The 24,516-nt window shown below is 51.8% G+C and overlaps 2 protein-coding genes across 2 annotated transcripts in view; one reads left to right on the top strand and one right to left on the bottom strand.

The window, feature by feature from the left end:
- LOC143692995 (olfactory receptor 14J1-like) overlaps positions 1 to 7,209 on the top strand; it is a 34,881-nt gene extending 27,672 nt beyond the window's left edge. Inside the window, exons 2-3 of the mRNA XM_077173078.1 lie at positions 6,789 to 6,831; positions 7,022 to 7,209. Coding sequence (XP_077029193.1) covers positions 6,789 to 6,831; positions 7,022 to 7,209 — 231 coding nt within the window. The remainder of the gene's footprint in view (positions 1 to 6,788; positions 6,832 to 7,021) is intronic.
- The window catches only part of LOC143693004 (uncharacterized), a 680,702-nt gene that overhangs the window by 366,013 nt on the left and 290,173 nt on the right, over positions 1 to 24,516 (bottom strand). The window lies entirely within an intron of this gene.

Genomic DNA, 24,516 nt, shown 5'->3' with positions numbered 1-24,516 from the left:
CACTCACCCTCCTGCGGTGGCTGGAACGGCACCACCTCCTCGGTCTCCTGTGCTGGGGCAGCTGCAGGGCCTTCTTCCTCCTCCTCCTCCACCCAGGCCAGCTTGGGCACTCTCGGGGGTCTCTGCTCCATATCTCTGACTGGATTTGTGGCTATTTGCAGGTGAGATGCCTTGCAAAAGCTCTAAGTCACCAAGTGCTGCCTGGAAGGCACCTCCAAGACAGAAGCCTCAGGAGGGCTGCAGGACGGCAAGTCCTGCGCTTGGGCTCAAGGGCTCCTGCCACAAGGACAGGAGACTCCTGTCAAGGATTGGGGTCTGGCCTCGAAGGCTCCTGCAGAAGAGAAGCCTCAGGGACACCACGGGTCAGCAAGTCCTGTGGTCTGGCCTCGAGGTCACCTGCAGGAATAACGCCTGGGAAAGACTCCGGGTCAGACAGGAACGAGGGCGCTGTGCGGGGGCTCCTCACGGCACCGCTCTGTCCCGTTCTGCCCCGTTGCCTGTTCCCAGCAGCCGGGCAAGCTTCTATTTCCCACGTGTCACAAAGGGCCCTTGGACACCCGTTCTATGCCACAGTGACCGTGCTGCAGCGTGCCACAAAGGGCCCTTGCACACACTGCCCCCTGCCCTGGGGCCGCCCCCAGCCAAGCCGAAGTGGCCCAGGCTTTAAGGAATGCCTGGCCCCAGGTGTCTAAGGCAGCCCCACAGGATCTTTAGGAAGGGCTCAGAGCATCAGCAAACGCTACCCTGCTCTGCGGGCTCAGGGCAGCAGAAGGAGCCCCAGGGCTGCCGACGCAGCCGCGCTGGGAAGGGCACGGGGCCTTCCAGGGAAGCTGGCACGGCCTCCTTGGGACACCTCCCGGCCGGTGGCCATACTAAACCCACGGGTGTGACACAGACAAGGAATGTGTGGGCCAGGGCACAAATGCTGCTCTGAGCCCTGGGGCCCGGGCAGCGCTGACAGCAGCAGCTGTGGCAGAGTCCCTGCCCAAGCAGAGCTGCCACCCCCGAGCCCTGGCAGCGCTGGTGCCCATCTCCTGCCCCAGAGACCTGTGCCCCCGGGGGGCTGCTGTGCCACAGGGAGCCAAAGCCCACGTGCACTGGGGGCTGATGGCAGCAGCATCTGGAGCAACTGCTGGCAACACTTGGTCTCTGTCAGAAGCTCTTACTCCGTGCTGGAATTATTTTCTCATTGAAGTCATTTCCTGCACCACAAACACATCTTTGCCATGAAGACACAGAAGAATCTGGCATTAAGGAATCCTCACTTCAGGAAAGTTTTACTTCCCATTGCTCAGCTCAAGTAGTTTCAAAATTTGCAAACTTCCCAAATTTATTGGGATGGCCTGAGAATGTGACTGGTCTACAAGTTTGTGTAGACCATCCTGAAGCAGCAACTCATTTGCCTTATCATCCATTGAATGTCACTTTAGAAAACATAACACTACACAGAGCCAAAAAGAAGACCATTCTTTGATTTGCAAATGGATTTTGAGGAAGGGATGATAATCTCCTAATTTTCTTAAGGAATAAAAGCTCTCAAGGAATGAAAGACCACTCAGTGTTACAAGAGTAACCCAAACAAAAGAGTAGATGGCAAAAGGGCTGATCCTCCCCCAGTACAGATATCTAAGTGGCCAATACAGTACAGCTCTCCCCTCTTGTTCCCTGCAGGGGAAACAGGACCATGAATAGAAATAGTCACAGATATTCTTTCTGCCCTCCATAGCCAAAGCTGTGCCAAAGCATAGATGCTGCCTTCAAACGGACTCGAATTCCAGCCCAGACCTCTACCTCTCGCCTTCCAGACAACTCCTTCCCCAACACCTCACCAACACCAACCCCCCAAAATCCCACACAGAAGCCCTCAACACCTCACCAGGAGCCCCAGCTGTGCCCGTCCCTCTGCAGAGCTTTCCCAGCCTCCAGCAGACGCCCTGGTTCCCTGCACGTGCCATGGGATGGCACTCAGGAGGATCTGCTCCAAGGCCTTCCCCAGTGGCAGCTCAGGCTGCCAGGCCTGTGGTTCCTGGATCACCCTTCCCAGCGAGCCTTCCTGGGCACGGCTGTTCCATGGGCACCTCTGCGCTCAGCTCGGACTGCTCCACTCAGCCAGGGCTGCTGGGAAAGGATCCAGAGCAGCCTGGCCAGCTCTTTCTCCAGCTCCTCTTCACTCTTGGGGGAGGTAGAACATCCCACAGGAAAGCAACTGGTGCCACAAGGAGTGGGCAGCATCAGGCAGCTCTGGGGAGGCGCCTCAGCACTGCTGTATCCTGAGGGAACGCTGCTGGCCATGCCCTGTGTGTATCTGCAAAAGCTTCCAATCAGCTGCCTCAGCTTCCAGGGCCTCTCTTGGCCAGCATCCTGACGTGGATGCAGGGCTGCTGCCAGGCACTGCTGGGACCCAGCGGGACAGGAGCGGCTGTCTCGTGTCCACAGAGCAGCCCTGACACAGCCAGGGCCATCCCGAAAGCAGACAAACGCTCCCGGGTCAGCAGAGAGGAGCAAGGAGCACTGGGCTCCTCTCAGGGGATCTCAGCTGGGCTCACTCCACCACACGCCCCCATTTTGATGCCTGCTGATGCCCAGCTGGCAGAAATGCCCACCTTGTTCTCTCCAAGATGCACAGGGAGAGCCAATGAGCAGGACACCTTGGGAGGCCTTTTCTGAGGCCAGGGACAAACCAAGATCAGCCAAGGCTCTCCACGCTGCCTGGCCCACACAGCCCAGCTCTGTGCTGGCCCTGGGCCACAGCAGCTCCCACCAAGCAGGAGGCAAATGCATTTTGCCAAGAGTTGAAACACAGCAGACTGGAAAGATGTGAAAAGTGTGTGAGTAAAGGCCTTTTAATTCACAGCTCTCACAGACAGCTTTGGGGCTCATGGCTGGACAGAGATGCTCCTACTCACACCTCTGTCCAAAGGGAGGGAACACACCCTGCTGCAGGTGCTTGGCTTGGTCTCTGCAGGTCCAGGCAGATGCCAAACCTGCTCTTCACAGCCTTCTCCCTTGCCCTGCTCCTCTGCCAAGTGCAAGGGGCCTCAAGGACTGAAAGGAGCACAGAGAGCCAAAGGGGGACACTCGCACCTGCCTCACTGGGAGCTCCCTGGGAAGCACTTTCCTTGAGAAGCAAGCCCCTTTCCTCCAAAGGTGTTTCCCCAAATGTGTGGCTTTCCTGGGCAACACCAACACACCCTTAAGAAAAGCTGGCAAGGCTGAATGACTCCAGGTCCTTTCAGGACAGGCACTCCAGCTCCAGCTCGTATTCCCCCAAGTGTGTCTCCAGGTGCGGGTTCAGAGGTGCAGCCCCAGGCCCTCTACAAACACAAGCTGCCCGCTGCCTCTTCCCCTGCCTCAGCTCCTGCCTGTGCTCACAACACCAAAACCAGGCTGTTCCCAGCCAGAGCCCAGAGCCCTGTCCCCACAGGATGCTCTTGCCAGCACCTTCCAGGACTCTCTGCTGTGCACACAGCGCTTTTCATGCCCACTCCCAACAGGCTTTGGAACACAGAGCACAACCTGGCTGGCTCTGCCACCAGCACAGCCCAAACACAGGCGGAGGAAGAAGCAGCAGGGGTTGATTTGCGGCCATGCCCAAGAGAGACTGGAAGGGTGCCCTCCCTCTGCTCTCCCTTGGTTGGCTTTCTGACTGGCTCTGAGCCTGGGGCTGCCATTCCTCACTTGTGGGGACCAGAACCACAGCCGGGATCCCGGCACTGCCTGGCAGCGCTCCGGGCACCGGCACGGCCACGTGTCCGAGTCTCGGGCACCGTGCTGCTGCTTCATTTGCCCTTAGGCACACCCAGAGCTCCCTGCTAAGCCCGGATGGTCTCTGGTTCTGCCCCCTTTGTCATCCTGTGCAGGGATGGAGCATTGCTGTGCTTTCAGGAAGCTATTCTTGAAAACTTCCAGCATTCCAAGCTCCTTTGCCCTCCATGGATGCTTGCCATGGAATCCCTCTCAGCTGGGTTCAGAGCATCCTCAGGTCGGCTCTTCCAAAATCCAGGGGCTCCAGGGTGCTCAGCAAGATCTGGAACTGCACAGTGTTGTGGAACTGGACCTTTAGCACAGGGACCTTTCCAGCCTGACCTGCCCTCATTCCTCTGTGTCTGTGCACAAAACACGGCGTGGGAGAGAACGGCAGGAGGGGCCTGTGTGTCCCAGGGCCCCGGATTTGCATCACTCCAGCTCCACAGAGATGCAGGTAAAGTGAGGAAGCCAAACTGTTTATTAATGGAAGGCGAAGCAGAGGGATGAGCTGGGAGGGAAGAAAGGGGATGGGCAGGGTCTGAGGGCTGGAGGGAGGGAGCTGTCAACAGGGAGGGAGAAGGCAGGAGCTATGGGAGCTTCCCACAGGCTCAGTTGTGCCAGTCATCAGCTGTGCCTGGATATCCAGCTGATCCCCTCTGGTCTCCAGGTGGTCTCACCTTCCAAGGGATCTGGAGGTCTTAAAGAGACACTCGTTCTTCTGAGCCAGCAGATGAAAGCTCTGCAGCTCTTCCCTCAAACATCACCTGAACAAATGTGCTTATGCAGGAGGGGCTGTTGTCTTCACTCAGGGCTCGAAGGGCTGGAAGAGAGAGGAACAGAGCCACGGTCAGAACGTGGATGTGCAGGAATCCAAGGAGACCTTCCTGCCAGAGCCATCCCACCCAGCTCTTGCCATGGCCGCAAGAGAGGAGAGGCCAAGGGGATCAGCTGCAAGGTGCTGGCCATGAATCCCCCTGCCCGCATCCCTGAAATCTCTGTGTGCTCTGCCCACGCCACCCCTGGTCCACACAGGGAGCAAAGCCCACTGCAGCCAGGGCAGAGATTGCAGCTCCCTGCCCAGGCATTGCAGCTCCCCCAGCCAGCCCCTGCTGACAGCCCACTGCCCTCATCACCCTCACGGAGGGCCTGGAGCTCTTCCTTCTGCCCCATCCGGAGCACCCAGACAATCCCTGGGAACACAGGCTAACCAAACTAAGGCTGCCCTGGCTGTTATCCAGTTTGCTTTATGGCTTAATGAGGTGAGGAATTCATGGATCTTTAACTTCCTCTGGAAGGCAGGCACATGGATTCAGAGCTATCACACACTAAGTGTATGTTTTTGGGGGTTACTTTAATAATGGTTCTTACTGTGAGGAAATGACACGGGGGCAAATTTTTTCCCAGCCCTTCACCCAGCTCTTTGGGTCTGCCCCACCAGTTTTCAAAGGGTTCAGATCCACTCTAAATGCTAATGATATCATACAGTGGCTGGTGTTGCTGATAGGCCTGTTACATTTAGCATTCAGAGATAAGGGAAGATTAACCTGGATAACCACACTGACACCTACCCCAGAGACAAGGGATGCTGCTGCCCCAGAGCCTGACCCTGCCCCACAGCCCGCCTCAGAAATGAACCACCCAGGCTGGATGAGGGTTCTAATGAAAGAGATGGGCCAGGTGCTGAAGGAGTACATTTCCACAGCTGGTGAAAAGCCATCCCCCTGCCTCAAAGAGGGAGAGTCTGATGGTGCAGCAGTGGAACCCACAGATGTTACAACTGTCCAGGTTCCAGCTGAACTGCAAAGGCAGTCACAGCCAGCAGCAGTCGCCCCTGTGGAAACACGGAGATCTAAGATGAAATCAGAGCACCCAGATGAGGATATGAAAGGAGAGCCTTCCTAACGCCCAGGAGAGGCAACAGTTGAGGTCATCACCGAGTCCCTGATGTACGAAAGTCTCCGTAATCTGCACAAAGACATTGTATGAGAGGGATGTGAGGCTTATACAACCTGGCTACTTTGGGTCTGGGACCTTATGGGTACAGGTGTCCACCTGGATGGTGGTGAGGCAAGGAATTTGGGACCCTTGACTCAGGACTCAGGTATGAATCCAATTTTTGTAAGGGAGCCAGGGTTCCTTTCCCTCTGGGAGCGGCTTTTAATGAGTGTCAGAGAGACGTTTGTCCACAGAGAGAGAATGCAGGAGCACCACCATAGAATGTGCTGGAAGACTATTGAGGAAGGGATCCAACAGCTGAGAGAAGTGGCAGTATTGGAGGTACTCTTTGGGAGGGGTGGACAGCATGATATTGACCCAGACAAGGTCAGGTGCACAGGGCAAATGTTGTGGAGTCTGGCAAATCTGGGGCCAGCTCAATACACCACCTTCATTGCAATGATTAATGCCAATAACAAATGAGAGACAGTGGGTTCTGTTGCCAACAAGCTTAGAAATTATGAGAGTGTGATCAATGGCCCAATGCAGGCTCATGTCTCTGCTGTGGTCCAAGAACTCAGAGAGGAGATGAGGGAGATGAGGGAGGAGGTGAGGAGGAACAGTTCCCACATTGCACCAGTGTGAGTCACAAGCCCCAGAGTCAGAGCCCAACGTTCCCCAGCTAGTGAGAGGGTACAGCCCACGGGCTGACCTGTGGTTCTTTCTGCGTGACCATGGGGCAGACATGGGAAGGTGGGATGGAAAACCCACTTCTGTCCTGGCAGCACGGGTGCATCAGCTCAAGGAGGGAAACACTAATCGAGGGAACTCAGTAAAGTGAAGGTAGCCCCAACCTTCCATGACTGAGCTGCTGAGTATGATTCGTCAGATCCCCTGGAAGGAACCTCTACCATGTATACCCAGGGTTAGAGGGGCCCTGCCTCTAGCCAGGGAGAGGCACGGGAAAAATGGATTTTCTGGACGGTGTGGATCCGATGGCCTGGCACATCAGAGCCACAAAAATACAATGCCTTAGTTGATACTGGTGCGCAGTGTACCCTGATACCATCGGGACATGTGGGGGCAGAACCTGTTTCCATTGCCAGGGTGACGGGGGGATCACAGCAATTGACCCTGTTGGGAGCCCAGGTGAGCCTGACTGGGAAAGAGTAGCAGAAACATCCTATTGTGACTGGCCCTGAGGCCCCGTGTATTCTGGGCATAGATTTCCTCCAGAATGGCTGTTACAAAGACCCAAATGGACTATGTTGGGCGTTTGGCATAGCTGCTGTAGTGACAGAGGACATTAAGCAGTTGAACACTTTGCCTGGACTATCAGAAAACCCATCTGCAGTAGGACTACTGAAAGTGGAAGAGCAACGAGTGCCAATTGCCACCTCGACAGTGCACCGCTGGCAGTATCGGATGAATCGAGATACCGTGATCCCCATCCACAGAATGATCCGTGAGCTGAAGAGCCAAGGCGTGGTCAGCAAAACCCACTCACCCTTCAACAGCCCCATCTGACCTGTGCACAAGTCTGACAGAGAATGGAGTTTGACTGTGGACTATCATGGCTTGAATGAAGTGACTTCACCGCTGAGTGCTGCTGTGCCAGACATGTTGGAACTCCAGTACGAGCTGCAGTCCAAGGCAGCAAAGTGCTTTGCCACTATAGACATTGCTAACGTGTTTGTCTCCATTCCTCTGGCAGCAGAATGCAGGCCTCAGTTTGCTTTCACCTGGAGGGCTGTGCAGTACACCTGGAACTGACTGCCCCAGGGGTGGAAGCACAGCCCCACCATGTGCCATGGACTGATCCAGGCTGCACTGGAAAAGGGTGAGGCTCCAGAACATCTGCAATATATTGATGACATCATTGTGTGGGGGAACACGGCAATGGAAGTATTTGAGAAAGAGGAGAGGATCATCAGGATTCTGCTAGAAGCCGGCTTCGCTATCAAGAAGAGTAAAGTCAAGGGACCTGCCTGAGAGATCCAGTTCCTGGGTGTGAAGTGGCAAGATGGACGGCGTCAGATTCCCACTGAGGTCATCAACAAAATCTCTGCGATGTCTCCACCAACTAGCAAGAAGGAAACACAAGCTTTCCTGGGTGCCATAGGTTTTCGGAGGATGCACATTCCCAAATACGGTCAGATCGTGAGGCCTCTTTACCTGATCACCCGCAAGAAGAGTGATTTCCACTGGGGCCCTGAGCAGCAACAAGCCTTTGCCCAGATGAAGCAGGAGATCGCTCATGTGGTTGCCCTTGGCCTAGTCAGGACAGGACCAGATGTGAAGAACATGCTCTATTCTGCAGCCAGGAACCATGGCTTGTCCTGGAGCCTTTGGCAGAAGGTGCCTGGGGAGACTCAAGGCCGACCACTGGGATTTTGGAGTCGAAGCTACAGAGGGTCTGAAGCCAACTACACTCCCACAGAGAAGGAAATCTTGGCTGCCTATGAAGGAGTCCAAGCTGCCTCAGAGGTGAATGGTACAGAAGCACAACTCCTCCTGGCACCCTGACTGCTGGTGCTGGGGTGGATATTTAAAGCAAAAGTTCCCTCTATGCACCATGCCACCAGTGCTACATGGAGCAAATGGATTGCTGTTATCACATAGCGCGCCCGTATTGGAAACCTGAATTGCCCTGGGATTCTGGAAATAATTACAAACTGGCCAGAAGGTGAAAACTTCGATCTCGCTGATGAAGGGCAACAAGAAGTGACACGGGCTGAAGAAGCTCCACCATACAACCAACTGCCAGCAGAAGATACACGCTACGCTCTTTTTACTGATGGTTCTTGCCACATTGTGGGAATGAACCAGAAGTGGAAAGCAGCCGTATGGAGCCCCACAGGACTGGTCACAGAGGCCACTGAAGGAGAAGGTGGATCAAGCCAACTTGCAGAACTCAAAGCTGTTCAGCTGGCCCTGGACATTGCTGAGAGAGAGAAGTGGCCAAAGCTCTACCTTTACACTGATTCATGGATGGTAACCAATGCTCTGTGGGGATGGCTGGAGAGGTGGAAAGAGGCACACTGGCATAGGGGAAAACCAATTTGGGCTGCTGAAGAGTGGAAAGACATTGCTACCAGTGTAGAGAAGCTACCTGTGAAAGTCCGCCATGTAGATGCCCATGTCCCCAAGAGCAGAGCCAATGAGGAGCACCAAAACAGTGAGCAGGTAGACCAGGCTGCAAAGATAGAGGTGTCAAAGATAGACTTAGATTGGCAACATAAGTTCCTAGCTCGATGGGCCCATGATGCCTCAGGCCATCAGGGCAGAGATGCCACCTATAAGTGGGCACGAGACCGAGGGGTGGATCTAACCATGGACAGAATTTCTCAGGTTATCCATGACTGTGAGACGTGTGCTGCCATCAAGCAGGCCAAGCGAGTGAAGCCCCTCTGGTATGGTGGGCAGTGGTCCAAGTACAAGTATGGGGAGGCCTGGCAGATCGACTCCATCACACTGCCCCAGACACGCCAGGGCAAGCGCTACGTGCTGACCATGGTGGAAGCCACACTGGATGGTTGGAAACCTACCCTGTGTTTCATGCTGTGGCCCGGAACACCATCCTGGGCCTGGAAAAGCAAATCCTGTGGAGACATGGCACCTCTGAGAGGATTGAGTCAGACAATGGGACTCATTTCAAGAATAGCCTTATCAACACCTGGGCTAGGGAATATGGCATTGAGTGGGTGTACCATATCCCCTACCATGCACCAGCTGCAGGCAGAGTGGAGAGGTACAATGGACTACTAAAAACACAGCTGAAAGCTTTGGGTGGGGGATCTTTCAAAAACTGGGAGCAGCATTTAGTAAAGGCCACCTGGTTAGTTAACACCCGAGGTTCCACCAACCGAGCAGGTCCTGCCCAGTCTGAGTCCCTGAATATAATAGATGGAGATAAAATCCCAGTGGTATGTCAGAGGTTTGTTAGGGAAGACTGTGTGGATCAATTCTGCCTCGAGTACAGACAAACCCATTTGTGGGGTTGTCTTTGCTCAGGGACCAGGTTGCACATGGTGGATAATGCAAAGAGATGGAACAACACGTGTACCTCAGGGAGATCTGATTGTGGGGTGAGAATGATATGCAAATATCACTGTTTGTTGGATGTTACTGCCATTGTCTGTACATTACACCATACAGACATGAGACAGAAGGAAATGTGTAAGTGCTGAAGGTCTGGGCAAGTGAAAGATGGAGAAGGAAACGTGCAAGTGTTGAAGGTCTGAGCAATTGATAGATGGAGCTTTGAGTGAGTAAGGTGAAAGGGGTGAAATCCTGCCACTCTGTAGAATAGGGCATGGATTCAGTGGTCCAGCATGGGGATGTGATGAGGGCATGATGGGTATTGTTTGTAATTTTTGGGGGAACAGATGGAAATTTTGCGTGAATAAATGCATGATGTGTGGTAGTATGTTGATGATATGGGGATAAGGGGTGGAATGTCCTAGGGTGACGTTATGATGCTTGTATCCCCATTCATGTGTTCTGTTTATGCTGGATATTATGTTCTATGCCTCTAAGACTGGCTCTGAAGAGTGAAAGTTTTGTTTGGGCTTTCTTATCAGCCTGGCGGGACACAGAGACGGGCAGTACATAGTGCTGCTTTTGCTTTTTGCCTTCGCTTTTTGCGTTGCTCTCTCACTCTTGCTTCTGCTTCACTTCTTGCTCTTGCTTCTGCTCATTAGCTAGTTTAGCTAAACTGTCCAAATTTCGTCCTGGACTGTTTCTCCTTTCCTTTTTGAACCATCTCGAACCTGCTCCGGACTGGGACCTGGGAACACCGAGCATTTGCACCTTGTGGCCTGCAGCAGCTGCCCCAGCGCCGGAGGGACTGAGAAGAGAGCGACCACCCCCAAGAGAGAGTTTCTGAATTTGTCATCTTTTTCAGAGTGGTGTCATCCGGTATTGTTCATTCTGTGTACTGGGGGGTGCTGTGCCTGTTAAATAAACAGGTTCTTTCCACTCCTCTCCGAGGAATCCTTCCCAAACTGGTTGCGGGGAGGGGCTGTGTGGGTTTGCTTTCTGGAGGGACCCTCCTTTGGAGATTCTCTCCCAAATTTGCCTTAAACTAGGACACCCCAATATGGGATGGCAAACAGAATTGATTCAGACCGGGGAACTCATTTCACATCAAAGATATTGCAGAAAGTTGTTCAGGCCCTGGCAGTAAAATTGGAATTACACACTCCAGGGCAACCATAGAGTTCTGGTCAGGTTGAGAGAATGAATCAAATTCCTAAAAGAGCTCTAGTTAAGCTAATGACTGAAACCCAAATGTCATGGATAAAATGTCTCCCTTTGGCTTTATTAAGAATTAGAACCCAACCCCAGTCAGATCTGGGGGTCCCACCCTATGAAATGATGTTTGGGTTTTCCTTCCTGACCTTGCCCCAGAAGGCTGCCACCTATGAGGAAGGGGAAGCCAATGCCAAGAAATAAGTGATGTCTATAGCACAAACTTTAAAAGGGCTAAGACATAAAGGGGCAATTCCTCAAACTACCACCCTGGATTTCAGAATCCATAATATTAATCCTGGGGATTGGGTGATGATTAAGCCATGGAGAGATCAGCCTCTCACTCCTCAGTGGGAAGGTCCCTTTCAGGTACTGCTCACCACCGAATCGGCCGTGCGAGCTGCAGAGCGGGGATGGACTCATGGCAACAGAGTCAAAGGCCCAGGAGAAGAACCAAAGAGTGGACTGTAACATCCAGGCTGGGTGAAACAAGATTGACTCTCAAGCAGAGACTGAGAGACAACCAGGAAAACACCAAGATGCCCAAAAAGCAGAGTCAAGCTTCTACCAGCCAGCTCGAGAACTGTCTTCCTGTTTTAATGGGTGAGAATTACCAGCATCTGTTGAGGGGAAGTACACAAGGGACTGTAAAAGGCAATGGGACAGCTTCTTTAAGAAAATAAGACAAAGGAAGGAGGGCAAGGCCGGGTTGGCCCCTTTGTTTGCTACCAAGAAGGCTCCATAGCCCTGCTGTGGGTAGCAACCCCATGGGCATGGTAAGGTAGGGACAAAAGGCCATTCCAGACCTCTGTAATTCCTCGGTTGTCTTTTAATTCAACAGGGACTGGAGGGCAGGACCGAGTTGGCCTCTGTGCTCACCCCTAAGATGCACCAACTATGGGCAGCAGCCACACAGGCACGGTAGATGGGAGTCAAAGCCACACTGGACCTCTGGGATGCCCTTTTGTCCATTCCAAATAAGTGTGTCTAAGGAAAACCTGAGATTTTTTTTCTCCTGTTCCCACTGTCCTTGCCCACATCAACAGATGCTGGTATGACTCATTCAAGAGAGAGAGAAAAATTTTGACTCAACTGTTTGAACAAAATGACTTATAGAAAAAGAAAGGTGAGTTTGTTATAGAAGAGTAATCCTAGGGTTGACTCTCACAATTAAGGGGTGAATATTAAATATATGTTAAGAGAAGTTTTGTAGATGTACAGTTATCCTTCCCCTCCCCCTTGCATTGCTATCACAGGATGGCCTCAGTAGTTGGGGCATTTGGGAGGGTTGGCTTGTTCCTATGGCAGCACCTGACCTCCAATCAAGGTGTGAGACAGTGATCTCCACTACTGGACAGAGAAGGAGTCGATTGACAAGAACTTTGGGAGGGACAAGAGGTATAAAAGACAGAACATCCATTTTGTAGATGAACACATGGTGACTGAATCCTTTGCTCCTGGCATTGTATCCTTTTCTTTATTCAGTCTTCAGTTGTATTTTGATAAGGCCTTAATAAGGCATTTAAATTTTTAAAAGTGAAAATCTTTTCTCACATGGGGTTGGGGAATGTGGGGCAAGGTTGTCCACACTGGGTCACCTCTGAAGGTACAACTTCACTGATCTGGTCAGACCTCCTTAGGAGAGACCCTGGATGAATCACAGAATGCTGCAATCAGCTCTTCTATAACAAGAATGGCAACAAAAGACACCCTTTAAGACAGGAATACATATTTCTTAGAAGCACTTTGAAATAGTTCTCCATAACTCTAAAAGGAAAATTTCCTGATGAATTGCATTAGCGCAGAGGGAAATCAAGGCAGAGCCATGGTTTGTCAGGACTTGCTTGATCCTAATCAGTCCCGTGGTGCATTTGGAAATGAGCCCTGGAGCCACAAGGCCTGAGAGGAGATTGCACGAACCTTTGCAGGAGTCCAAGTCAGAAGAATGAACCCCAAAGTGTCTCGAGGCATGAATGGGTCGCACTCAAGTCCATGCCCAACACAGGCTCCTCATGGAACCCTTGGAGGAGAGAACTGGAGGCCAGGATGGCACAAAATCCTCTCAGAGACTCAGTGTAGAAAGGAAATTCCAAAGTACCTTAAAAACCTTGAGTATCTCAAGACATTAATGAACCCCACTGAGTGTCAGTACAAAGCTCTCAAGGGACTCATTAAAGCAGATAATTGGGGCCATGATTGCACAAACCTCTCACAGAGTCTGTACCAAAAATGAAACACCAAGTACCTTAAAATAATTGAGTACCTTGACGCATTAATGACCCCACTGAGTCTCCTTACTGACAAAGCCTCCCCAGGGACTAATTACAGCAGATAATTGGAGGCTGTAACTGCACAATCTTTCTCATAGCATCTGTATCAAAGGGAAACACCAAGTAGCTTAAAAAACTGAAGTACCCTGAAGCATTAATGAGCCCCACTGAGTGTTGTTACTGACAAAGCCTCTCCAGGGACTAATTACAGCAGATAATTGGAGGCCATGATTGAACAAACCTCTCAGAGACTCCAAGGCAAAAGCCAAACCCAAAGTGCTTTGAAAAACCTGCAGTCCCTGCAGGGAGCATTCAGGAGCCCCCAGGGCCATTGCTGAGCAAGGCTCCCCAGGGACTCCTTGCAGCAGATCCTTGAGGCCACTGGCATGTGGGCTAGGGGGGGATGCTGAGGGCAGCACAAGGGGCTGACAGTGCCCAGCCTGGCTGGGGCTGGGCCAGGAGGCCCCAGGGCCTCAGGACAAGGTGTCTCCTCCCAGCCCTTGCTGGCACAGACCCTGCTGTGCCCCAGGCCACCAAGACTTGGCTTCTCTTTGTCCCCACCTGTCATCACTGCCTGCAGTTCTCTGCTCTGCCTGGGGCCTGGGGACACTTGCTCAGTCGTGTCCCTCACTGGGAGCCATTAAAAGTCCAAGAAACTTTGAAGTTGGATTCTGCCTTGGAGTTCTGGACAGGTTTCTTAAGCTGCCTCTCAGGGACTGATGTTCAGGGCCTGAGCACAAAGCCCCAGAGGCTCATTAAAGTCCTTGTGCTGTGTCTGTGCTGCTGAGCTGGGCTGGGCTCCTGGCCCAGAGGCAGCTCCTTGTCACCCAGAAGAGCTTCAAAAGCACATTTCTCTTGATGAGCAGCTCTTGTGCCAGCCCAGCAGGGCTGGGGCACTGCCTGCAGCCAGCCGGGGCACAGCACAGAGGCATAGAGAGCTTCAATCAGTCAGGGCTGGGAAGGGGCTGAGAAGTGCCTGGGGCACAATCACTGCCAGCCCTTGGCACAGGAACCTCTGGCTGCAGGACAATGCAGCTGCAGCTCCTGGAGCCATCTCCTCAAGCTGGAACATCCTAATGCCTGCAGAGCCTGTGAGTACATTCTCTGCTTGTCTCTTGTGCAGAGCAGCCAGGGGTGCCCAGGGCTGTCCTGCAGAGCAGGGTCCTGCAGCCCAGGGCGCTGTGCTGGGGCAGGGACTCTGCTGCCTGCCAGGGACAGCTCTCAGCCAGCCCTGGCAGCTGCTCCCAGCACTGGGGGACAAGATCTGGGTGGCAGGAGACAGCTGGTGAGGCTTGGGAGTGTTCTCCTTGTGTGGGGAGGATGCTGCATTGTTCAGAATTGCTCCCAGCATGGCATTTAACTGCAGAACATTTCCAAGTAGATTATACAGGGGTGTCGTGAACGGCGGAGGAATTGCAACACACCATATGCATGGATGACAAATCCCAAAGTTTATTGAAAACTCACATATATTTATATTGGTGTTAATGAAGATTATACATATTGCAAAAGCTGAGCTCATTATTGGTTAAAGCACACTTGGATCAACCACACCTACTTCTATCTTCTAATAATTATTTTGCTTCTATGTTTGCATTCTTCTAGCTTCTCTACCTAAGATATCTACATTTTCTGGCAAGCGATTTTCTCCCCCGTCTTCCCGTTTCAGCGAAGGTCACTGTGACCTTTGTCAGTGATTGGGCACTGGTTGCTTAGTTCTCAGCTTGTTTCTCCTATCCTTATCCATCGGTATCACATCGAAATGTCCTTTCTCAGCTAACCAATTATCCAAAAAGCTCTCTACATTTCCCCCGTTTTTCTGTTGAACAAGCATGGTTTGATTAAATGCGGTAGTTATCATCTTTCGCACCATATTCTGTAAGCATATACAAAAACAAGGCAAGACTAATACTAACAACAAAGCTACAATAGCTAGTACAATGCTAACCTTAACAATAGAACGTAACCATGATCCTAAGTTTAAAGATTTGAGCCATCCATCAATACCAAGGCCTGATTCTACCTGTAAGTTCCCAGTTAACCTCCGTAACTCAGAGAGCTGTGAGTGTACAGATCGTGCACGATCAGAAAGATTCATGCAACACATGCCCTCAAATTCATCACAGCCATGGCCTTGTGCAAGTAAGAGAAAATCAATTGCAGCTCTATTTTGAAGTGTCGCATGGCGAATAGAATCTACATCAAGCAAAAGACTAGAAATCGCTAAAGAAGTTGCATTTGTTTGTTTAGCAAGCCAACACCCTAACTTATTTAAAATAGCATGAGCACCTGCTGCTGATACCCCTGGAGCTAAGAAAGATGCTGCGATTATGGCCGCTGGGGACCAAAACTTTACATCGTCCCGGCAGTCAGCTGCAAATGCATGAGCCATTCGTTTGCTTCTACGATGGCGACGGCTCATGTTCAGTATCATGGACATGTTAGGTGTAAGTAGAGACAGCCGTCCAAGTGTACATGGTCCCCCGTGCAGCATTGATGGGATACCGGCCCAAGCACGGTCTCCACATAACAGGAAATATCCTGCTGGCAATTGAATAGGGTTTTGGATGAGACCGACACTCTTTTTGTTGTATAATTGCACCAGGCCGATGCATTCCGGTAGACAGCCATGCTGGAAGTTACAACATTAGAATGGTTCTTGACTGACAGCTGGCTTCTATGGTTAAAATGAATGCATGCATCTGCCATCACTACCCTAACAACTCTAACTCTTGGGGCTCCTGTGGTGCTATAGGAAAGTGGGAAATCCACTGATCCCAATTGTCCACACTCTTCCTAGCATTGCTGACCTTACAAGTTGGTACATGTAAAGGGCACGGCCAGGGATCTGCTGGTAATCCAACCAAACAAGTTGTGAAAGGATTGCCAGGAGAAGACAATGACAGGCAAATAGTCTCTTGTTTGCTTAAGTTTGCCAGGGTGACCCATATGTTAGTCTTGGGCTGTGGTGGGGCCCATGCCTGATAGTCTACACTGCCCACAAAAGAAGCAAAAATTAATAAAGCAATAACATAAAGTTTCTATCAGACACAGTTGCTCGGGTCTATTTAGCAGGTACCCACAGAGATGTTGTAGGGGTAGAAACACAAAGATATCCGTGGCTCCACTATAACACCTTAGCAGGACTTTGCCATTGTCTTGTTTTGGGATCTTTGTATCTCACCCATACATCTTTCTTTACACCATCTGTTTCATGTACATAGTGATGAATCACAGCAGGAACCTTATTTTCCCCAAAAACACACAGGTGGTTCAAAACAAACAAACACTTTAACAATCTCTCTTGTGGCTCTCTTGTATCTCTATATTTACTCAAATATCTTTTCAAGGTACCATTTGCTCTCTCTACAATCGCTTGCCCTGTAGGAGAATTGGGGAGGCCTGTTATGTGTTCTATCCCCCACATCTGCAGAAACTGCTTTATTCTTTTGCTACAGTAAGCAGGCCCATTATCTGTCTTGATGCGCTGTGGCACTCCCATTACTGCAAACAACTGCTGAGATGTCTCTCTACCTGCCCTGCTTTTTCACCAGTCTGTGCTGTGGCCCATATAAAATGACTGTAAGTGTCTATGGTAACATGTACATACTTCAACCTCCCAAACTCTGCCACGTGTGTGACATCCATCTGCCAGGTCTCATTTGTGCTCAGCCCTCTTGGGTTAACTCCCAGACCTAAACCACAGCCTCCATTATGATGACTACATGTAGGACAGGCCTTGACTACTGCCCGTGCCTCCTCCATAGATCTCTGAAATTCTCTGTGAAGGCCTTTTGCATTCTGGTGGAACATGGAGTGTGCCTCTCTGGCTATGGTTTGTTTGGGAATCGGAGTTGCTTGTGTGATTGAGACTAATTTATCTGCTCGCATGTTACCTTCTCCCAGACCAATATCCCATTTGTGACTTCTGATATGGATAACACAAAAAGAATGCTTTCTTAGCTTAATTGCTCTCTGCAGTTGCATAAACAGCTCATGTAACCTCCTGTTCTGAACCTCTTTTATAGAGGCATCCTCTATTCACTCACACACTCCTGCAACATACAAAGAATCTGTTACAATGTTAAGAGGTCCAGAGAAATGCATCATGGCCCATACAACAGCCAATAGCTCCATCGTTTGTAAAGTGTCCACCTCAGTAGCTCGGAGTATGTGATGATGCCATTGTCCCTTTTCTCGCCAGGTCACTGCAGCAGTTTTGGATTTTCTTCCTGCATCTGTGTAGACAGTTATAGCATCCGATAAGGACTGTACTGATCTTTTTGGGCATTGAATCTAACCCCACTGTCCTATCACGACCCTTTTTGAGCAAATCAGCTAAAATTTCAATTTTCTGAAGAAGGGTTTTATGTTGTTGAAGTGGAGGAGATATCCATTCCAAGGCCCATATCTCCCCCGTTTTTCTGTTATGCTGAGTAAGTGCACCCAGTAAAAATTTTGGTCCACACCAAACTGTCAGCTGTATAGGGAGATCAAGATCACGTCTCCGAACACTGCCTTGTGTAACACAGTCCAATATATGCTGCAGTGTCTCACCCTGTTCAGGGGTTATACGAACAGGCTGTGCCGGATCAGTTCCCTTTAACAAAGGTCAAAGTTCATCCAACAGTTCATTGTTCGATTTGCATAGGTGGAAAAGGAGTATACAGCATAATAGAACTCTCCCCTATATAGTCAGCGTCCATTATTCCAGATAAAACAAATAATCCCATCATTGTAGCCGAGGAACGTCCTAAAAGCAAAGCTCCCATAGGTAATCCATCAATAATGAGTGGTCCCTTCACTCCAGTTGGAACCTTTTCTGGGTGAGTAGTTATCAGGGTTACTGTCCGCTGCTGCTGCCAGGTCCACTCTGAGGCTCCCGGCGGTGGCGGGCTGGAGGCAGGTTGAGCTGAAGCGCTGGTGGTCGGGAAGCAGAACTGCGCCAGGCAGCCGTGGGGCGGGCGGACCTCCCGGAGCCCGCTGCTCCACGGGGGGTGGGAGGCCCGTCCTGCCGCCCCCCCGGCTCAGGGGTTGGGGCGGCTGCAGAGCAGATCCGGAGCGGGAGGCAGCCGCACTGCAGCTGTTAAGTCGCCCAGGGCCGGGGCCGGCACGAGCCTCTCTGGCGGGGCAGCTGCAGGCAGCACAGCTGGAGTACGTGCGGGGGGAGGGGGGGGGGGGGGGGGTGCTGCCTGAAGCAGGAGCTGATAGCAACGGGGAGCTGCTGTCTGGAGCGGGAACTCGTGTCAGCAGGGAGCCGCTGCTTAACGTAGACGCCGGTGCTGGCAGGGGACCACCGTATGGGGCAGGAACCGAAGTCGGCGAGGGGGTGCCACTTAAAACAGGCGCTGATGTCGGCGGGGCCGTGTTGCTTAGAGCAGGCACCGATGGGGGTGGGGAACTGCCGTTTAGAGCAGGAGCTAGTGTCGGCGGGGACCCAAACCAGTCTCTGTAACTCCTGTTTCTTTCACGGGCTACGCTAGCCTGCTGGGCAGCTCTTTCCTCTGCCTGGTATTTCAAAAATTCAGCATGCACGACTCGCCATAAATCTCCCAACTTTCTCGCAGTCTTATCATCATCTATGACTGCCTGCCACAACTAATCCCCAAATATACGGCACTCTGATAACCTATGTCCTGTGCGAGGAGTCCGAAAAAGTCTTTGAGCATACCCATGAGCTAACAACCCATGAAGCTTCTTCTGCAACTCTATACCCTTAACCTTACGCTTTTATAAAAAGCTAGGAAATAAATCATATGCTGCTTGCCTTTCTTTATCCGTGTTGAAGATAACAGCGCGCTTCTTGCAGCTCTTTCAGGCTCCGGCAGCACGTATCGGCCGGGCTCTCCTTTGAGGTCACCCGGGGCCTTCGCACCTTCCCTCTTTTCAGCCGTGCTATTGCCGTCCTCAGCTGCGATAGGACCCGAACTCCACTCACGCCGCCGACCGTGGCTAGTCCCGAAGAAGAACATCCGGGGTCACCATTTGTCGTGAACGGCGGGAGAAATGCAGCACACAATATGCATGAATGGCAAATCCCGAAGTTTATTGAAAACCCACACATATTTATATTGGTGTTAATGAAGATTATACATATTGCAAAAGCTGAGCTCATTATTGGTTAAAGCACACTTGGATCAACCACACCTACTTCTATCTTCTAGTAATTAATTCGCTTCTATGTTTGCATTCTTCTAGCTTCTCTACCTAAGATATCTACATTTTCTGGGAAGCAATTTTCTCCCCCGTCTTCCCGTTTCAGAGAAGGTCACTGTGACCTTTGTCAGTGATTGGACACTGGTTGCTCGGTTCCCAGCTTGTTTCCCCTATCCTTATCCATTGGTATCACATCGAAATGTCCTTTCTCAGCTAACCAATTATCCAAAAAGCTCTCTACACAACCCCAGCCCTAAAGCCAATCCCATGTCTAGCCTTAACCCCAATCCCAGCTCTAATCCAAATCTCAGCCCCAACTCCAAGCCCAGCCCCAATTCCAGCCCCTTCCTAAATCCTCGGCCCCAAACCAAATCCCAGGTTCAGCCCTTTTGGGGGTTTGGGGGTGTGTCTGTCCCTGTGGCCCCAGTGATGGTTGGGTGGGGCCACAGCAGGGCTGAGAGGGACAGAGACCCCCCCGGCCTCCCCAGGGGTGAGAAGGTGGCAGAGCCCCCCCAGCCCCGAGAAGCCTCAGCAGTGAGAGGAACACAGAGCCCCTGGTGCCCAGCCCTGCACAGGCATTGCCTGAGGCCAGAGGGGTGGAGACCCCCCGAGCATCCCCCAGGGCGAGGGGACAAAGACCCCCGAGCATCCCCTGGGCTGAGAGGAACAGAGACTGCCCCGAGCACCCCCTGGCACAGGGGAGAGAGGGAGGGAGACCCCCAGGCATTCCCTGGGTGAGAATGATGGAGACCGCTGGGGAATGGCCCGGGGTGACAGGGACAGGGACATGCCTGGGGAATGGCCTGGGGTGACAGGGACAGGGACAACCCTCCCAAGCCATTCACAAGCATCCCCCATTTTGAGAGGCACAGAGACCCCTTGAGCATCCCCTGGGCACCGGACAAAGTAAAGTTGTTTCTTGACAAAAACCAAACTTAACCCTACAGAAAATGCCTTGAATTTGCTCTTCCCACAAGTCACTTGTGGTAAAAAGGCAAACAAATCCCAAAATTTATTAAACTGACAGTAGAAGCAATTCTGTGGCAATTCCAAAATCCATTGGTCCTGCACAGCCCTAGCTCAGCTGCTGGCACATTCTGATAAAAGAAAAGTGGAAATTCAGCCCAATACATTGTGATACCTGTTTTATGAAAAGATTATACACATCTGTGTAGATGTCACAAAGGTTACAGGAACAAAGAAAAAAATTATTATTAGATTTGGCAAAGACCCCGGCCTGTGAAAGAGAAAAGGGGGCACAGCAAGGGAGTGACAGGGACAGAGACCTCCCCTGGAGTGGTCCAAGTGTGACATTGTCCCCTGTGTGTGTGGCCTTCCCGGGGTGGGGGTTTTACACCTGAGCCAGTTTGGGTAAGGGGGGTGGTGTTCACCCCTTGAGCAGGGATTACCCCACTGTTTCAGGTTGCAATGTAAGATGGAACCAAATGCATGTTTTCAATCCCCATCTTCATCAACTGCTAGAAACAGGTGGGGCAGGGTTCTTTATCTCTTCCATGACTCAGCCCTGATAACGCCCTCCAGGGGAGATATCTGCTGTGAATGGGCCATTGAGTGTCACTGCAGGACTGATAAAATTCCATCATCCCATTGTGGGATGCTCCGCCCAGCGGGAGGATCCAAGCATTCCTACCTGCATATAAGCTGAGCCTTGCAGCACCAGGAGCAGCTTGCCTACTGGATTCCCAGAGGAGAAGAGCTCCAGAACCACCACTGGACCTTCAGAGGAAGACCAGACCCTTCTACAGGATCACTGCTTGGAGAGAATCACGTTCATCACTCCAACAGGACTGCAGCCACCATTTAATGGGACTGCTGCCACCACCCTGACCAGCAACAGGGTGTCAGGTTATATCCTGACTCTGTCAGTTTAAGGCAGTGTTTCTGTATCATTGCCTTGATTGAAATTTTCTTATTAAATTGTAATTCTGATTTAGACTCTCCCCCCTGCTTTGCCTTCAAACCAGTTCAAAAGACAATATGCGCAACCTTTGTTTGGTCCCCGAAACAGGATTTCCAATTCCCAAACCTTGACTCAATGGAGGAGGAGGCTGTGAGGAAGAGGAAGGAGCCCTGGGATACCCAGGCAGGAGAGGAGGAAGTCAGTGCCCCTTTCCCCCTCTCTCCTGCTCCATCTCCCAGCCCAGCACAGCCCCCGGCTGCAGGACAACCCTGCTGCCAACCCCGTCCTGCCGGGGATGCACTGGGGGGATCTCCTTCCCCTTCCCTGTGGCACGGAGGCAAATCCCATCCTCTCCTTGTTGTTCCTCACCCAGGGAAGGGGCTGAGGATGGAGACCAGGGAGGACAAGTCCCCTTGGCAGAACCTCGTGGAAGAAGCAGTTTTGAGCAGCTCCGTGGCAAAGAAATCCAATGGCGAAGAAAATCCCCAGAGATCCCAGAGGAGGAGGGGCTGCAAACCCAGCTCAGGGGGCTCTGAGGAGGAAAGACCCACCCTGAGCCAGGAAGGTGGACAGAGCTTCAGCCAGAGCTCAGAGCTGGTGGTCCAGGAGCAGCTTCATGATGGGGAGAAGCCCCACAAGTGCTTGGAGTGTGGGAAGAGCTTCAGCAAGAGCAGCACCCTGATCTGCCACCAGATGATCCACACTGGGGAATGGGCCTACGAGTGGGGGGAGTGTGGGAAGGGCTGCAGCTGCAGCTCTGCCCTCATCAGGCACCAAAGCATCCACACTGAGGAGAGGCCCTACGAGTGCGGGGGATGTGGGAAGGGCTTCAGCTGCAGATCCACCTTTGTGAAACACCTAAGCATCCACACTGGGGAGAGGCCCTACGAGTGTCCCCAGTGTCAGAAGAGGTTTCAGACCAGCTCCGATCTCCTCAAGCACCAGCGAATTCACTCAGTGGAGAGGCCCTTCCGCTGCCCTGACTGTGGGAAGGGCTTCAAGTGGAAATACCACCTCATCAGGCACCAGCGGCGCATCCACACTGGGGAGAGGCCCTACGAGTGTCCCCAGTGTGGGAAGAGCTTCACTTTCAGCTGTAAGTTGACCAGACACAAACAGAGTCATGGGTAAGTGAAGCCCTGCATATGCCCCAGTTTCAGGAGGAGCTGCATTCACTGCTCCAAATTCATGCTCCATTGGAGGTCCCACATTGGGAAGAGCCCCGGTGATCCATGTTCCCTGTGATCCATGTGAGGAAGACACCTGTCCCTTTTCCTGCCCCTCCCAGTGATATGATGTGGGATGGAGGAACATGAGGGTCTGGCCATGGCCCTGTCATTACATTCACTCCCACCTCAGAACATTGCCAGGAGCAGGAAAGGGACTCTCTCTCTCTCTCTCTCTCCCTGAGGAGAAGGGTGTCCTTTCCAGTCATGGGAAATTGTGGCCAGGCAGACCCAGTGAGTTGTGTGCTAGTTTTCCCTGTAAACAGTTTTATTGATCCCTTCTGTTTTCAATATTGTTTCTGTTCCTGGTTGTTCCTTATCTTGTTGCTGTTCCCAATAAATTGTTCTTATCCCATCCCGGGATCTTTGCATTTTGTGCTTTCCATGGGAGGCGGGAGGGCAGCGAGGGCAGCGTGGTTTTAGCGGGAGCAGGAAATTGGGGAATCCCATTCCTGAAGCCCGGCCCGTGGAAACCGAGCATCCCAGCTGGTGCCAGCCCTGGTGGCCATGGCAGCATCCTTTGGAGCGGGTCCCTGGCTGGGGCTGTGGGAACCTCTTCCCTCTGGTGCCCAGGGACAGGAGTGGAGGGAACGGCTGCAGCTGAGTCAGGGCAGGCTCAGGTTGGATGTCAGGAAAAGGTTTTTGCCCAGAGGCTGCTGGGGCCCTGGCCAGGCTCCCCAGGGAAGGGTCCCAGCTCCAGGGCTCTCTGAGCTCCAGCAGTGTTTGGCCAGCGCTGCCAGGCCCAGGCTGGCATTGTTGGGGTGTCCTGTGCAGGGCCAGCAGTTGGACTGGAGGATCCTGATGGGTCCCTCCCAGCTCAGCCAGTTCTATGTGTTGAAGATTGCAATGCAAGATGTATTTCATTACCATCTGTATGGCAGATTATCTTTTGTCAAGTGGGCAGTTTGCCTTATCTGTCTCTTTGAGTGACCACATTCACACCTCCCTCGGGAGGGGACATCTGCTGATAACAGACTATTGAATGTCACTGCACGACTGATAAGAACTATAGCATCCCATTGGGAGATGCTCTGCCCAGAGGGAGGAGCCAAGCATTGCTACCCAGATAGAATCCAGAAGTTTTGAGACACCAGCACGGCTTTCTCCACAGGATTCCCCAGAGAAACAGCAGCTGCCTCTTCTTCCACTGCATCTTCAGAGGAAGAATAAATCCCTCTCTACAGGCCCCCCTTCCTTCAACAGAACCACCCCTGACACTGCAGGAGGGCTTCAGCCACATTTCCAATTGGACTGCCACCAACACCCTGACCCACAGGGTGTTAGGTTGGGTTCTGACTCTGTCAGTCTTGTTCTAGTGTACTGCACTGTTTATTTTATCCTTTTTTTTTCTTCCCTATTAAAGAGCTGTTATTTCCTGCTCCCATATTTTTGTGCCTGAGAGCCCCTTAATTTAAAATTGATAGCAATTTGGAGGGGTGGGGAGGGTTTACATTCTCCATTTCAGCGGAGGCTTCTACCTTCCTTAGCAAACTCCTGTCTTTCCAAGCAAGACAGTTTATTAGGGTCTAACACTGCAGGGGTCTAGGGGTTAAAGAGAACAGCAAGGGAGGGTTTAGGGTAGAAATACAGGAAAAGAGGGGGTAGAGGAGAGCATCAGGGATCTAAGGGTTTAGGGGTGGTATACAGGGAAAGGGACCAATAGGGAATGCCAGAGTGGAAAGGTGGAGACATAGACTGATAGGAAGACAGGGAAGGGAGAACTCTCTAGAACATGAACATATGAAGGTAATAGGGGTAGGAAAGGCCAATGGGCCAATGGGGAGGACAGAACTAGGAGAAATTACCATAGTGCTTCAGAGCACCATGGGGGAAGTTTCTTTCCTCACCCTGAGCTGTGAGGAATGCCCGGAGCCTAAGGTGCATCTCTCCAGGGCATTGCTCTTGCCCTGTCCCCAGTAGGCTCACAGGCTCTCACAACTCCCCCTTTTTGTTTAGTTAAAAGTCTTCCCCTATGGATTTCTGCAAGCACCTAACAAAATAAGGGAAC

The sequence above is a fragment of the Agelaius phoeniceus genome, unplaced genomic scaffold (assembly GCF_051311805.1).
Source record: "Agelaius phoeniceus isolate bAgePho1 unplaced genomic scaffold, bAgePho1.hap1 Scaffold_113, whole genome shotgun sequence".
NCBI classification, from domain to species: domain Eukaryota; kingdom Metazoa; phylum Chordata; class Aves; order Passeriformes; family Icteridae; genus Agelaius; species Agelaius phoeniceus.
This window is presented reverse-complemented; position numbering and strand designations above follow the sequence as displayed.